The sequence below is a fragment of the Rhinopithecus roxellana genome, chromosome 10 (assembly GCF_007565055.1).
Source record: "Rhinopithecus roxellana isolate Shanxi Qingling chromosome 10, ASM756505v1, whole genome shotgun sequence".
NCBI classification, from domain to species: Eukaryota; Metazoa; Chordata; class Mammalia; order Primates; family Cercopithecidae; genus Rhinopithecus; species Rhinopithecus roxellana.
In genome coordinates, this window is record NC_044558.1 from 122,474,814 (window position 1) to 122,488,380 (window position 13,567).

General features: G+C 41.0%; 1 protein-coding gene and 1 long non-coding RNA gene across 5 annotated transcripts in view; one reads left to right on the forward strand and one right to left on the reverse strand.

The window, feature by feature from the left end:
* LOC115899927 lies at positions 1–11,162 on the reverse strand. Its single transcript, XR_004059544.1, has 3 exons — positions 10,910–11,162; positions 10,590–10,673; positions 1–534 (listed from the first exon to the last, which is right to left on the reverse strand). It is a non-coding gene; the product is annotated as an uncharacterized LOC115899927 (long non-coding RNA).
* The window catches only part of YBX3 (Y-box binding protein 3), a 24,422-nt gene continuing 20,620 nt past the window's right edge, over positions 9,766–13,567 (forward strand). For all 4 annotated transcript variants that reach the window (XM_010371391.2, XM_010371392.2, XM_030938686.1 and 1 more), the window contains exon 1: positions 9,766–10,356. In XM_010371391.2, coding sequence (XP_010369693.1) covers positions 10,098–10,356 — 259 coding nt within the window. In that variant the 5' untranslated portion in view covers positions 9,766–10,097. The remainder of the gene's footprint in view (positions 10,357–13,567) is intronic.

Below are 13,567 nucleotides of genomic sequence, written 5' to 3' on the forward strand. Positions count from 1 at the left end.
CTTAAAATTAATTTTATTTGGGGGAATCCATCCCAAATCCATCCCCTCCTCTTCACACCCATCCCATCTTCAATAGAGCATGCTGTTTAGTCTTTAATCTAGATTCTGACCACACTTACTGATGAGATGAACGCTGTCCAACTTGCAGGAATGCCCAAGTCCAGTGGTTCTGTGGCTCTGCACCACAGTGTTCATGGGAATCTTTGCTAGAATTGAGAACCTTGAGGAACACGGTGCTACTCAAATGTGCCTACTATGAAGATATCCTCCACATTTCGAAGTCCTTCCAGGGAGCACAAGAGGGAACAGCCACAGTCCCAGTTACATAGATGAGCTTATTGTTTTTTCCCCAGGCTTGAGATTCTCCTTAACTTGAATTCTGCTTTTGCGAATCTTCTTTCAGACACTAACTCTTTTCCCCTTCCACTCTGAATTTCCTGGCATCATTTCTTCAGTGGGCTTGGATTCTCACAAAATTAAGAGGGCGGGGGAGGGGGTTCTTCTGGAAGCAGCTTCTGCTTTCAGTCCTGCAAACTACCAAATGCCAAAAACTTAGCTTTCTAGAATAAGGAAAAAGAAAATCACTGAAACAAATCCAGTTAGTCAGAATTCTCTCTGACTCTTCTATTGCAACATGAATAACATACAATTTAATTTACATAATCAAGTTGGAATTTTAAATGGAGTTGGGGTAGCATAGCAGAAGGGGAAATTGATGTTAATTCTAGCTTGTATATAAGATAGAAACAAGAAAAAAATACACACATAAAATATCAATGTATATAAAAATAGAAAAACAGTCATAGCCTTGTCACTTGTCTGATTCCACATACATCCTTTCCCCTCCACTCTTTGCCTCCGTATTTCTGAGCCTCAGAGCTTGACAGAGATGGAGGGAGGCAAGAGGATTAAGGTAAGCATATAATGATGTAACTTCCCCTATAATATTTAAACAAACTTGCCTCTCTAAACATGTACTTAATTACTGTCCAGAGCTGATAGTCTCACATAATCTGCATGGATAAGGACAAGAGGAATGAATGTCAGTGTAGAGCTGAGGAGATGGTCCTGACTTTGGACCCTGATGAATCTCAGTTTGAATCCCTATTTTATGACCTACTATCTTTATGATCATAAGCAAATTGAGTAACCATTCTGAGTTTTGGTTTCCTCACCTATAAAATTACAATAACACCAAACTTACTGAGCTGGTGTAAAGGTTAGAAATGATAAATACAACGTCCCTGTTTAGTACATAGACCATGGTAAGTACCAGATGAAGAGTGCTTCCTGTTCATATTCAGGTAATCATCCCACCCTCAAAACCACAGAATACAGCAAACCAGAGAAAGGCCTGAGAAGTTGATGGATTAAAAAAATGAACTGGCCAAGTGTGGTGGCTCAAGCCTGTAATCCCAGCAGTTTGGGAGGCTGAGGCAGGTGAGGTAGGAAGATCACTTGAGGCCAGGAGTTTGAGGAACAATAGCAACATAGCTGTATTCCCAGCTACTTGGGAGGCTGAGGCAGGAGAGGCAGGATCTCTTAAGCCTGGAAAATACAGTTTGCAGCGAGTTATGATGGTGCCACTGCATTCCAGCCTGGGTGACAGAGCGAGACCCTGTCTGTAAAGAAAATAGAAAAGTAAAAGAGAAAAATGAACTGGACTGAGAGTTAAGGTCAAATTAAATTATAAGAGTCTCTACTCATAAGATATTTTTGTCTCTTCTTTCCAGTTTTTGTTTGCAGGAAATGAGAGGGATCCTCGGATTACCAAATTTACTCTCAACAGGGGTTGGTCCCCATCTGGAGCAAAAGGCATCAGTAACCCCAATCCAGCATTTTCTCAACAGACTTCTAACTCAAAGAGTACTGTGGCCTATTTCTGCAGGTATGTACAGCTTGCTTAAGAGTTTCAGCCATAATGAAGGTCAGGAAAGTGGCAACTAATCTTGAAGGACCAGGATACACTGAGATCAGAAACCAAGGATAAGGTGTGCCCAGTTATACCTGTTGAGTCTTCATTAGTGAATCTTATTTCCTAATCTATAAAGAAGGGTTGAGTGATGGAATGGAGTGTGGATAACCCTCCACAGCAGATTCCTACTCCTGTCAAATCCGGATAGTCAAGTCCTAATTGAGTATATTTTAATGACCTTTTCACAGACAGCCCAGACTACATCCAACCATTAACCAACTCCCTGCCCACAAAGATTGTAGTTACCTCAAAGGGACACCTCAAAGTCATTTTGTCACATGATGGAATTTCTCACCCCTCACATTTTGATGCTACCAAACCAAGTTCCTTCTTGGTACAATTTAACTTGTGTTCTTCTGTTTTACACTTATTAGATACATTAAAATAGCTAGTTATACACATCAGTGCAATTCAAATAAAATGGCATTCTTCTATTTTCTTAGGCCCCAGTATGCGTAATGGGTCCTTTTGGATGTCAGCTTCCATATTTTAGGGAAATATTTTATATTTCATAGTAGTTATAGGCTATGAATCCTGAATTTGAAAAGAAATTCATGAACTCGACATACAGGAGAATGGGAGTAGCCACAGTCAAACAGTGTATGTCTTTACTGCAACGTACTTTTTAATATTGCCTTGTATTCTAAAATACAGGTTTTTAGCTTGGTGGGTCTTTTTTAGGATGGCCCTCAAAATAATAATAATAAATGTATATAAATCATCACTCAACTCACCAACAACAAAAAAAGTAACCCCCTCAGAAAACAAACCAAACCATTCCAGTTGATTCTTGCAATCTTGTTGTTACAAATTAACCTACTTGAATTTAAGTTTATCCCTTTGATATTTCAAGACTCCTAGCTTTGTTTCTTAATTTTCCATGTAAAATTTCACTGTGGGTACTTCTAGAGTGGTATAGCTTTAAACGCTAAAACATTTATCTTGAAAAACTCTAAAACTGATCTGTCTTTATCAATAAGACCATTCTAATATTGATTACTTTTTCATCTTAAATTTAATAAAAAGTCAAAGAGAAGAAAAAGCTGGCTTAAGAGTTAATGTTGCAAATCAGTGTAGGCTGCAAAAAAAGAATACCAATAGAATAAAAATTATTTTACTAAAACTATTTTAAAATATATATTTTATGATTTAAAGTAAAATATCACTAGGTTGATGTGTTTCTGGAAATTGGCAACAAGCTGATCTGTAATTGGAAATGGTAGTAAAATACGTGCTAGTCAAGACATAGGTTCCACGGTCTGAACGTTTGTGTCTCTCCACAATTCGCACGTTGAAGCCTAATCACCAAGGTGATGGCATTAGGAGATGGGGCCTTTTGGGGACATTTAGGTCATGAGCACAGGCCCTCACCAATAGGATTAGCACCCTAATAAAAGAGACCCGAGGGAGCTTGTTAGCCTTTTTGTCCTTCCACCATGTAAGGACCCACTGAAGGCAACATCTATGAAGAACAGGCCCTCACCAGATACCAAATCTAATGGTGCCTTGATCTCCAATTTCCCCGCCTCCAAAACTGTAAGCAATACATTTCTGTTGTTTAGAAACTACCCAGTCTATGGTATTTTTCTGTAGCACCCCAAACAAACTAATAGGTATCCTGTCATAATACTCATTTTTGCTTAAATTCTGCTCCCTACCATCCCATGCTTACTAAAAGACCAATAGTGATGGATGCAAGGGATCTGGCAAAAGCAGAATAAAAGGAAATAAAAAACTAGAAATATTTTGCTCACAGTACAGTAAGATTTCTGGAGATCTAAATCCTTGGAGGAAGCAGATATTATACTTCTTGTTTATATTTAGCCCATAATGTCAAAATAAATAAATATTCAGGTCTACATTAGCAAATACTACTATTTTGTGGTCGTGTGTGTGTGTGTATGTGTGTGTGCATGTGCACATGTATTTATTTTTTGAATATATATATATATATATATATATTCATTTGGAAGTTAAAACTCAGATTGGAATTTTAACAAATCTTTCTCTCTTGGAATTTTCTTAGGAGCCAGTTTTCTTTCTCCCAAATTTTCTCATTCTCAGTTTCTACTCCAAAGTTCCCATGTTAAAGGAACATCAAAATCCAATTAAACGTGTCTCCAAAAAATGAGTATTAAATAGATCATTATAGTGAGCCACTAGGGATGCTAAAGAGATCAAATGAAAGTCTGACTAAAAGGAAGAGTTCAATTTAAAGAGAAGAGAAGGAAGAATTTTGAAGGGCAAAAACCGAAGAAGAGACACATTGGATGATTTTCCTCCCTGTTTGCTGTGTGAGAGTGCATTTTCCTGTTTGCTGTTTGAGAGTGCATTTTTAAGAATTATCATATCTACCAAGAAATAAAAGACTCTATATCTTCTAGACAATAATCTAGATTTGAAAGTCTCTGAGATTTAATTCCTAAACAAGTATGGACATAAAGTGAGGTGACAAAGAAAGTTAAAAGAATAAAGAAAGTGGATTAAAACAGAAAAAAAAGAGAAAAACAGTATTGCAAAAAGAGACAGAATAAAGCTTTTTTAGGAAGAGGAGAATATATTTTATTCATTGCTTCAGAAAGTTTCAAAATGCTTCAAATAAAATTGCACACAGCTGTTTGGTTTCCTCTCCAGAGGACCTAATTGGAAAGATCTGAACATTATCTTCTGTGGCCAGACAGCCTTGCTTTATTTCTTTTCTTTGTTTTCTTAAGACAGGATCTCACTCTGTCACCCAGGCTAGAGCACAGTGGCATGATCACGGTTCACTCTAGCCTCAACCTCCCAGGCTCAAGTGATCCTCCCACCTCAGTCTCCTGAGTAGCCCTGAGTAGCTGGAACTACAGGCATGTGCCATCATGTCCAGCACAGCTAATTTTTGTTAGTTTTTGTTTGGTTGGTTGGTTTTGTAGAAACGGGGTTTTGCTATGTTGTCCAGGCTGGTCCTAAACTCCTGGGCTCAAGCGATCCACCTGCGTTGACCTCCCAAAGTGCTGCCTTGCTCTGGTTTTGAGGGGACTCAATGATAGAGCATGGACATTTTGTCAGTCAGAATTTTATGGTGGCAAGGGCGCTGAATTGGGTATAAGGAGACTCAGGTTTTGGTTCTAGCTTCGCCACCAAATACATAAATTAGTTTGAGAAAGTTGGTTAATCTCTGAACTGCAATTCCTTGTTTCTAAAATGAGTGGGGTTGAGATGGATAAATTTCTTTCTAGTTCGAATTTATCAGATAATCTTTTCAAGTTCTTCCACCAAAACTGTATCCATCTGCTAGTCTTTAAATAAACACTAAGAACACATCTAAATAGTTGAGAAAATAAGTAAAAGCAAAACAAATCCAACAAAGTCACTTAGAAGTTGGAACTTTTATATAAAATCAATATACGTTGAAATATCAGGTTTTTTAAAACTTCTCAGAAATTGCTTTTTTTTTTCCTACTGCTTAATAATTTCAGGTCTACAGGTGCAACATTTTCTGAACTCTAAATCTAGCTTCCCAGAGGGGAGAGTAAAGTCACAGCCAATTCCCCACCATATTCTTAGTTCTCTTAATGAAAAGGAAGAAATCCTATAATACACATTCATTATGGTAGGCCAATATATGTGAAAGTTAAATAAGAAGCATAGTCTATAAAGGCAGTGGTGACATGGAATGGATATTGTAAATTCACTTTGTTTACATACCCTAGAGATTATCAGTGACATCATTATGGAGTTATTCAGAATTACAGCATTACGGTTCATGTTTGGATATTACATGTTTGGATATAATATCCAATTACATGTTTGGATATAATATCCAATTCTTTGGATATTATATGTCACAAAGGAAGCTCAAACCAGCCCAACAGGTAGCATTATCCTGATGGGCAACCACAGACTGATGTATGGTCCACCCTTCAGGACCGGGACTTTTTCCCAATGGAATCCTGAAGAATTAATTATTCAGACTAAACTTCTAATTGTCTAGAAGGCTTGTGCTACTCAATATGGTGGTCATCAGCCACACTGAACTCTTTTTTTTTTTTTTTTTTTTGAGACAGAGTATCCCTCTGCCCCCAGGCTGGAGTGCAGTGGCCGGATCTCAGCTCACTGCAAGCTCCGCCTCCCGGGTTCACGCCATTCTCCTGCCTCTGCCTCCCAGTAGCTGGGACTACAGGCGCCCGCCACCTCGCCCAGCTAATTTTTTTGTATTTTTAGTAGAGACGGGGTTTCACCGTGTTAGCCAGGATGGTTTCGATCTCCTGACCTCGTGATCCGCCCGTCTCGGCCTCCCAAAGTGCTGGGATTACAGGCTTGAGCCACCGCGCCCGGCCTGAACTCTTTAAATGTGAGTTCAAATTAAGATGTCTTAAAAGTGTAAGATACACATTTTGAAGACAGTACCAAAAAAAAGAGGAATGTAGAATGCATCATTCATAGTTTTACTCTTGATTAAATGTGGAAATAATATATATTTTATATTGATTGGGTTAGGTAAAATCTATTAAAATTAATTTCATCTGTTTTTCACTGTTTTATTGTGGCTGCTTGAAAATTTAAAATTAAATATTTGGTTCACACTTGGGGCTCAAATTATATTTCCATTGGGACAGTGTGGGTCTATACCATAAATTCATTCAATACAGGGGCATTCCTGTCCTGTTTTGCATGATGTTCTCAACACCGAATTGGAATGATTAATAAATGTGCTGAATGCACTATTACTGAGTGCCAAACAGCATGATAACCAAGGTCCACTCTCCCCCTGAACATTGCTAGAGACATCCTGAAATACCTTTACTCTCTTATTCTTGAACTTTTCTGTTCCAAACTGATCATTTCCCTCATGTTCTTTTTTGTATTAAGTTTAGATTAATACTTCACTGTTTTCCACTTTCAAATATGCTAATATACAATGCTTCTTCACTTTAAGCTCCAGTCTCTTGAATAACTTGAATTCTCCTCAATCTCTTTAGTCAATTAATTGCATTTTCTTCTTTAGGGTGATATGCTAGTCTCTTGTCAATTTAGCATCAACCTTAGCTTCTTCAAACGCAGAGACTACATTTCCCAGAATCTCCCTCCTGGCCTGTATATTTCCAAGTTGGAATCTGCAAATGAGAGGCTTTCGCTCAAAGTTTAGAAGGAAGAAGAGGAGGAGACCATTATATTCCAGAGTCAGTTACAGAAAGATGCATGGGCATCGAAGCTGCTTCCAGATGAACTTCTTGAGGACTTACTGCATCTGTGGTGCTGACTGAGACAGCAGGTACAGAAGTAAAGCTAATGAAGTTTAAATTTCAGGGCTCCTATCTTGCACAGACCCTTTCTAAGACTCTGGGAGCAGTCCTAGCAATTTAGTATTCATAACTTTATTTTATCTCAAAAAGGGCTCTCTAAATTGTATGAGTTTTAAGTGTCACAAAACCTCAATCCAGCCCTGAATTGCTGAGAACTTCCGAAAGATCTTGTGGCTCCAGTGGCTTCAGGAGAACTCCTGAGAACCACTGTCTTGGGGACTGGAGTCTGAGATCTTCAACGGAGCTTCTCTGAGTTTCCCTCCTTCAGCCCTTCCAACGGTTGTGAAAGCTTTAACTTCCTCCATGCTAGGAACAGAGTGGCATTTGTTTTTATGATCAAATCAATAATTGCTTAAAAATGATTGCTGTCAAAAATTAGATTATAATTCTTTGTTGACTTAAACTTAATAAATGATGATATTGTCTTACAACAGAAATGTTGATAGTGAAAAATAATTTAACATCACATCAAAAGACCTTATGACCAGCTCTATTCTGGTCAACATTGGATACTCAAAATGGTGTACTTGACAAAGTATTTGCTTAGCAAATATGAGTGTATGAATTAGTGAATGGATAAATTTATGTGTATCTGTATCCAAGTTGCTTCCTAGTTATGATTATTAAAACAACATAGATCATGTTTGTTCTAATTTTCTTTAGATTTATTTAGCCCAGTACCAAGAACTTCCAGCTGCTCACTGCTTTTTTTGGATGACAATGATGAGTAGTTTTGGGAGCCAGTCCAGCACAAATTCTAGGAAATCCCAGGGTGCATCTGTAATTATTTTAGGGTCTTCCACAGGTTGGAGACCACACCTGTTAGTTATGAATTATTTCCAAGGATGAATTTTTTTTAAAGGCTTTACTGTTGGATCGGTTTGAAGAGTTCAATCTCTTTTTTCCTGTAATGTAATTCTGAAAGGTAATAGCAATGATAATCATTTTGCTGAATAAGAAAGTCAATGGTCAGTCCTCACCAGAATAAATCATTCTTATAATTTAATTGTAATTAAGAGCATAATCTTTCGAATTAAGAAATAATTTAATCATTCTCAGAATTAGACCAGCATTTTAAAAGCATCTGCATTTATATAACATCATTGTATGCTCCATATTGAAGTCAAACTAAAATATGAATCTAACATTTAAGAGTTTGTAATTTTTAAAATATTGATGAATTACATAGAAAAGCTCAAAATTCCATAATTTGTCATTTTTTCAAATAATTTATTTTCTTTGTGTTTTTTGTGGATGAAACAAGAAAGTAAGAATTCAGGAAAGTTTCATAATTGATAGCAAATGTGCAGATAAGTAATTGAGTTTGGAAGAATTTGGTCTGTTTTCATTTTGTAAAAACTTATTATGTCCAAACTCTATGCTACATACTGTACTAACCAGTGGAGATACAAAGATGAATTACACTTGATAGTTACCCTACTGATGTAAGGTAGACATCGACATTACAGATACATTCCTGGAAAAAATTAGGTAAATTGTTTCAGGGAACAGGCAATAACTTAAAAAACAAACAAAACGAAGGAGCTTTAAGTGGACCGGACACTGGAGTTACACATGATAATCTCATCTACTTTTCATGTCACCTTTGAGAACCTCTCATAAAGAAGGAAACCGACTCTGGGACATTGAATCTCTGTCCCAAATTAACCTGGTTAATAAAGAATAGAGCCAGAATTTATACCTCGTCTGTCTGAACCCTAGGGGCCAAATAATCCTGTATTCCAGACAGTCTTTGGGTATAGATCCCAGACCCTTTGGCCCTGTGTTTAGTACCATCCAGTCCATTCTCAAAGGGCCATGTGAGCTCTTCAAGTTGGGAATAATGTTGATTGTGTGATCTGTTTCTCTATACTTCTCATCCTGGAGGCTAAGAGGGCTCAGTTCCTTAAGCTTTCACCAGCTGGCAGAGGCAACTGGAGCAGAAGGTAGGACGTGGATTTATTCAGCTTTTTTCAAGTACCTTATTAAATATATATTGACAGCTCATTATTTGTCGCGGTTAAATTGGTGTAAACTCTGAATTTACATTAAATCTGTGAGGTCAATTTCCTCATCTGCGTGTTACAGATGAAATGATCCGTATATTACCTTTCAGGAGTAAGTTGCCAAATAGTCTTAAGGTTTTATTATTCCAGTTCTTAATGGCTGTGCTACGAATAGCTGCTGGGGCTTCATATATGTTGAATGAATGACTAGATGCAAAGGATTTAAAAACAAGTGTTTGAGACAGTAAAGCGCAGAGTAGTTTGGGTGCCCTATTTTACCTCTCCTATAGGTCAGCTGCGGGTGTCAAGATGGGTTGAGGGAGGAGAGCCCCTGCACCCAGCTCCAACAAAGGGTCAGCAGCGCAGGCTCCTCGGAACGCTCCAGACGACAACCCAGGCGCCTCGTTCACCCTGGCTTTCCTTGGCTCTGCAACGCGGCCCGCGCGCTCGCGTCCCGGCGGATTGGAGCCATGGAAAGGGCACCGGGCGCCTTTAAATGCTAATGAGAGCCCAGGGCCCGACTCCCAAGCCAAGTTTCCCCACCCTCTCCCCTCGCCCGCCCTTCCCTCCCGGGCCTGTGCGCCGCCTAGAAAAACTTGTGCGGGGCCATTTTTGGGGCAGTAAGATCGAGCGAGGAGCCCAACAGCGAGCGCGCAACCCAAAGCTCGAGCCGCCTCCGCCGCGCGACCCCACCTCGGCCGCCGCCGCCTGCGCCGCGAGATCCGCCCCGGCCTCCCCGAGAGCGAGCCCGGGCCGCCGCGACCACCAGCCGCGCTAACCGCCGACCAACCGCCACCGAGGCGCCTGAGCGAGAGCAGAGGAGGAGGAGGCATGAGCGAGGCGGGCGAGGCCACCACCACCACCACCACCCTCCCGCAGGCTCCGACGGAGGCGGCCGCCGCGGCTTCCCAGGACCCCGCGCCCAAGAGCCCAGTGGGCAGCGGTGCGCCCCAGGCCGCGGCCCCGGCGCCCGCCGCCCACGTCGCAGGAAACCCGGGTGGGGACGCGGCCCCCGCAGCCACGGGTACCGCGGCCGCCGCCTCTTTAGCCACCGCCGCCGGTAGCGAAGACGCGGAAAAAAAAGTTCTCGGTGAGTCAGGCCGGGGAGGGCAGGGGATGCAGTAGTGGGGCGGGCCCGGCCGGCCGCGGAGCACGTGTGGGCAGCTCGCGCTACACCTCCCACCCAGGCTGGAGACGCAGACAGCACGGGGTCCCCCAGGGGTCTCCGGGTCCCCAGTTCCGGCCGCCGCTGGCCGCCTCCCTTGCCGGCGCTCCCAGGTGAGCGCGCTGCGCCCTGCGCTCCTCGCCACCGCGTGCACCTACCTTCTGGTTCCGGGCCAGAAAGTTTAGGTCTTAACTTCTGTCTAGCAGACGGGCACTGTCGCGGATTGCCCTGGTGGAAAATGCCTGCGTTTGGAGAGGAAAGGAGAGGCGGTCTGGGAGAGGGGACCTTGGGTAGAGATGTATGTGGACGTAGGGGAAGGACGGACACGTGGGCCTGGCACTTTGGGGTCCTTGCTTGGGATCTGGGAAAGGAGAGCATTTCCTTTGGGGAAGAGGAAGGCGCTAGAAGGAAACGGGGAGGGAAAGATAGAAAAGCTTCTTGCCAGAAAGGGTCGGGTGTCTGTCCCTGTCGCCCTTACCACATGGGCATGGGAAAGACGCCATGCTCCTGTCGGCCACATGCCAGCAAAGAGGTGTTGCAATCGTCTCCGGGAAACTTGGATCTTAGTCCCACGTCCTCCTCCCCCTCTCTGTGCCCACTGCTGCAAACAGCCATTCAGTGTCCACCAATGGCTACACGCTTCCCTCTTCCCGGACTGTGGGAACGCACGTGGTGTAGCAGCTGAAAAAACTTCGTCGGAAGTAGGAGTATGACGTTAGTTCAAAACATTGTTACCTTGGCACTTGTAACCTAGGAAGGGAAACAGGAAGATGAAATGTTCAGATTGGGGGGGGCGGGGAGTGGATGGAAAGGGTTTCTGTGATGGTTGTTGGTTTAGTCATGTAACTTAAGCGTTCTGTTCTTAAGTAACGCCCTGTGTGAGTTCTTAAACGCTTTGCAAAGCGGGTGGGTGGTGAATAACCTCCCTAAAGGGTGTGTGTCCATATCGTTCACTCAGGAACACGGGAACGTTAACAGATGGTGTGGTGTAGGATGCTTCGGAGACATTTTCACTATTTGGGGTGGGGCATGTTTGTCTGATCTCTCTGAGCCCTGCTTCCCCTTTGGGAAGAGGGAACAATGTGAGAAAAGTGTAACACCTTTCAATATTCCCCACCTTGAGAGGACTACTTTTCTCTTTTTTTCCCAGGGCTTTTACTAAGTCCCTACCAAACAATATGCTAATTGTAACCTGTGTAGGTTAAGAAACAAAACAGGCCTCATTTTGCTGGACTAAAAGTTGCTTAAATCTAGTCAGTAGTACACTGTGTTGTTGTTTCTAGCAAATATTTATTGGAACACTTTCTGCCAGATGTCTGAGAGAGACAACCTTGTGTTCTCCAAAGTACTGGTTAAGATAACATTCTTAATGATACCTTATTTTTGTAGAAAGCTTTTGCAGTTTTTCACTTAATCCTGTACTCTTCTGAGATTGGGAAAGCAGATACTACTATCTTTAAAGATAAAGGAAACAGGTAAATGAAGGTTGATTTTCTCAACCAACTGCCTCTGCAGATCCCTGGTGATGAGTCTGATGACTTATCTTTCCACTCTTACTGCATCTCTCTAAAAATGAAGGACAGCCCTTGCTACATGACACCTCAACACTGTTTGTCTGTCTAGTGTGTCCTGCCATCCCCTTTCCTTTGCCAAGCAAACACATGGAAGCCTAACATGTGCTAGGCACAGTGCTGACTAAAATGGATATGTTCTAGTATTTGCAAATGGGCCTTGAGTTTATAGGCACATAGACCAGGAAAAATTGTTTTCACGAGTGCAAAAAAATTTTCCTTTTGATAAATATTATGGAAATCTATGGTCTTCCTCCCCAACCCTTCCGCTTAGTGTATATGCAGTGGGTTTATGGTTTAAAGCAAGAAGTGGGAATGAATTTGATCATATGAAGTCCTTGGAGAAGTATTTGTGGAATTACAAAACTTTTTTTTAAACTACATTGGAGAGTAAAAATAACCTTCAGCCTGGATTGAGGCCAGACCTGAGAATTATTTATCATCTTTTCCCTTTATTGTTAGTTTTGCCTTTTTAATCAAGATTATTCCGTCAACAATGCTAGATATTAAAAAACAGTTCCAGTCTTTATATTTTCGCAGGTAATTTAATTTTTTGGGCAAATAAAAAGAGGCACTAAAAGCATATTATTTGGAATATTGCCTGACTTAAATGTATATGCATGTATCAAAAACGGGCCTCTTCTGTGTACATTTGCATCTAAAACATCAACTGTTTTTTTTCTCCTTTGCCTTGCTGCTCCAGTTAGAGTGGCCTCAAGCCTAAGATTGCCTGGGTTTGATTTCTTCTTTGGAGAGATGAGAGATCTTTGGAATTAAAGCTGGAGAATGCCTAATCAATGTAGACTGCATAACTTTGGAGATATAAAGACATGTTTTTTGTTTTTGTTTTTCTTTCCCCCCCACAAAGAGAGCTAAAGTATTTTCCCAAGTATATCAGTCTAGCAAAATTCAGAACTAACCCTGCCAACAACAGAGCAAGTCCTAATTACTATTTTAGTTTTGAATTTAAAAGTGAAGCCTTACTGTTTATCCTTGGAAATTATAAACTTTGTATTTTATGAAGAGACAGCATGGATTGATGTTAATAATTACTTTCATTCTCTACTGAGCCTTTTTTCTTTTTTTTTGTCTTTAAGGTAATCTATTATCAGGTTTCCTGTTTCATTAAGTCTCGATAATTGCTTTTTGCACTTCCTGAATTTAGAGAGGGACATTGCCTAGAAGTACTGAATTTGTCATTCACGATTGATTCCAAAGATCATATTTGAAATAGTTGAGATAAATGTAAACCTACAAAGTACAAGTTACTTGAAGTTTTATTTTGTTTAGATTCCTTCTCTTAATTCTGCTAAAACCAGGCATTGTAGAGAAGTGGTCCTGCTCATGAGGTAGAGACAGTGATCACAGTAAAGAGGGGGATGTTATGGAAAATGCTTAAGTTTGATTCGCACAACTGTAAACAAAGAAACAAAGCCAAATTCATCATGTGGTTTGAAAAGACCTGTTATGTCATGTCTCAGGGTGGTAAGTACCCAACTGGATTGAGACAGCAACAGTTCTATTATTATTCTTGACTCCTCTGATGGGCTCCCATTTGGCAACTG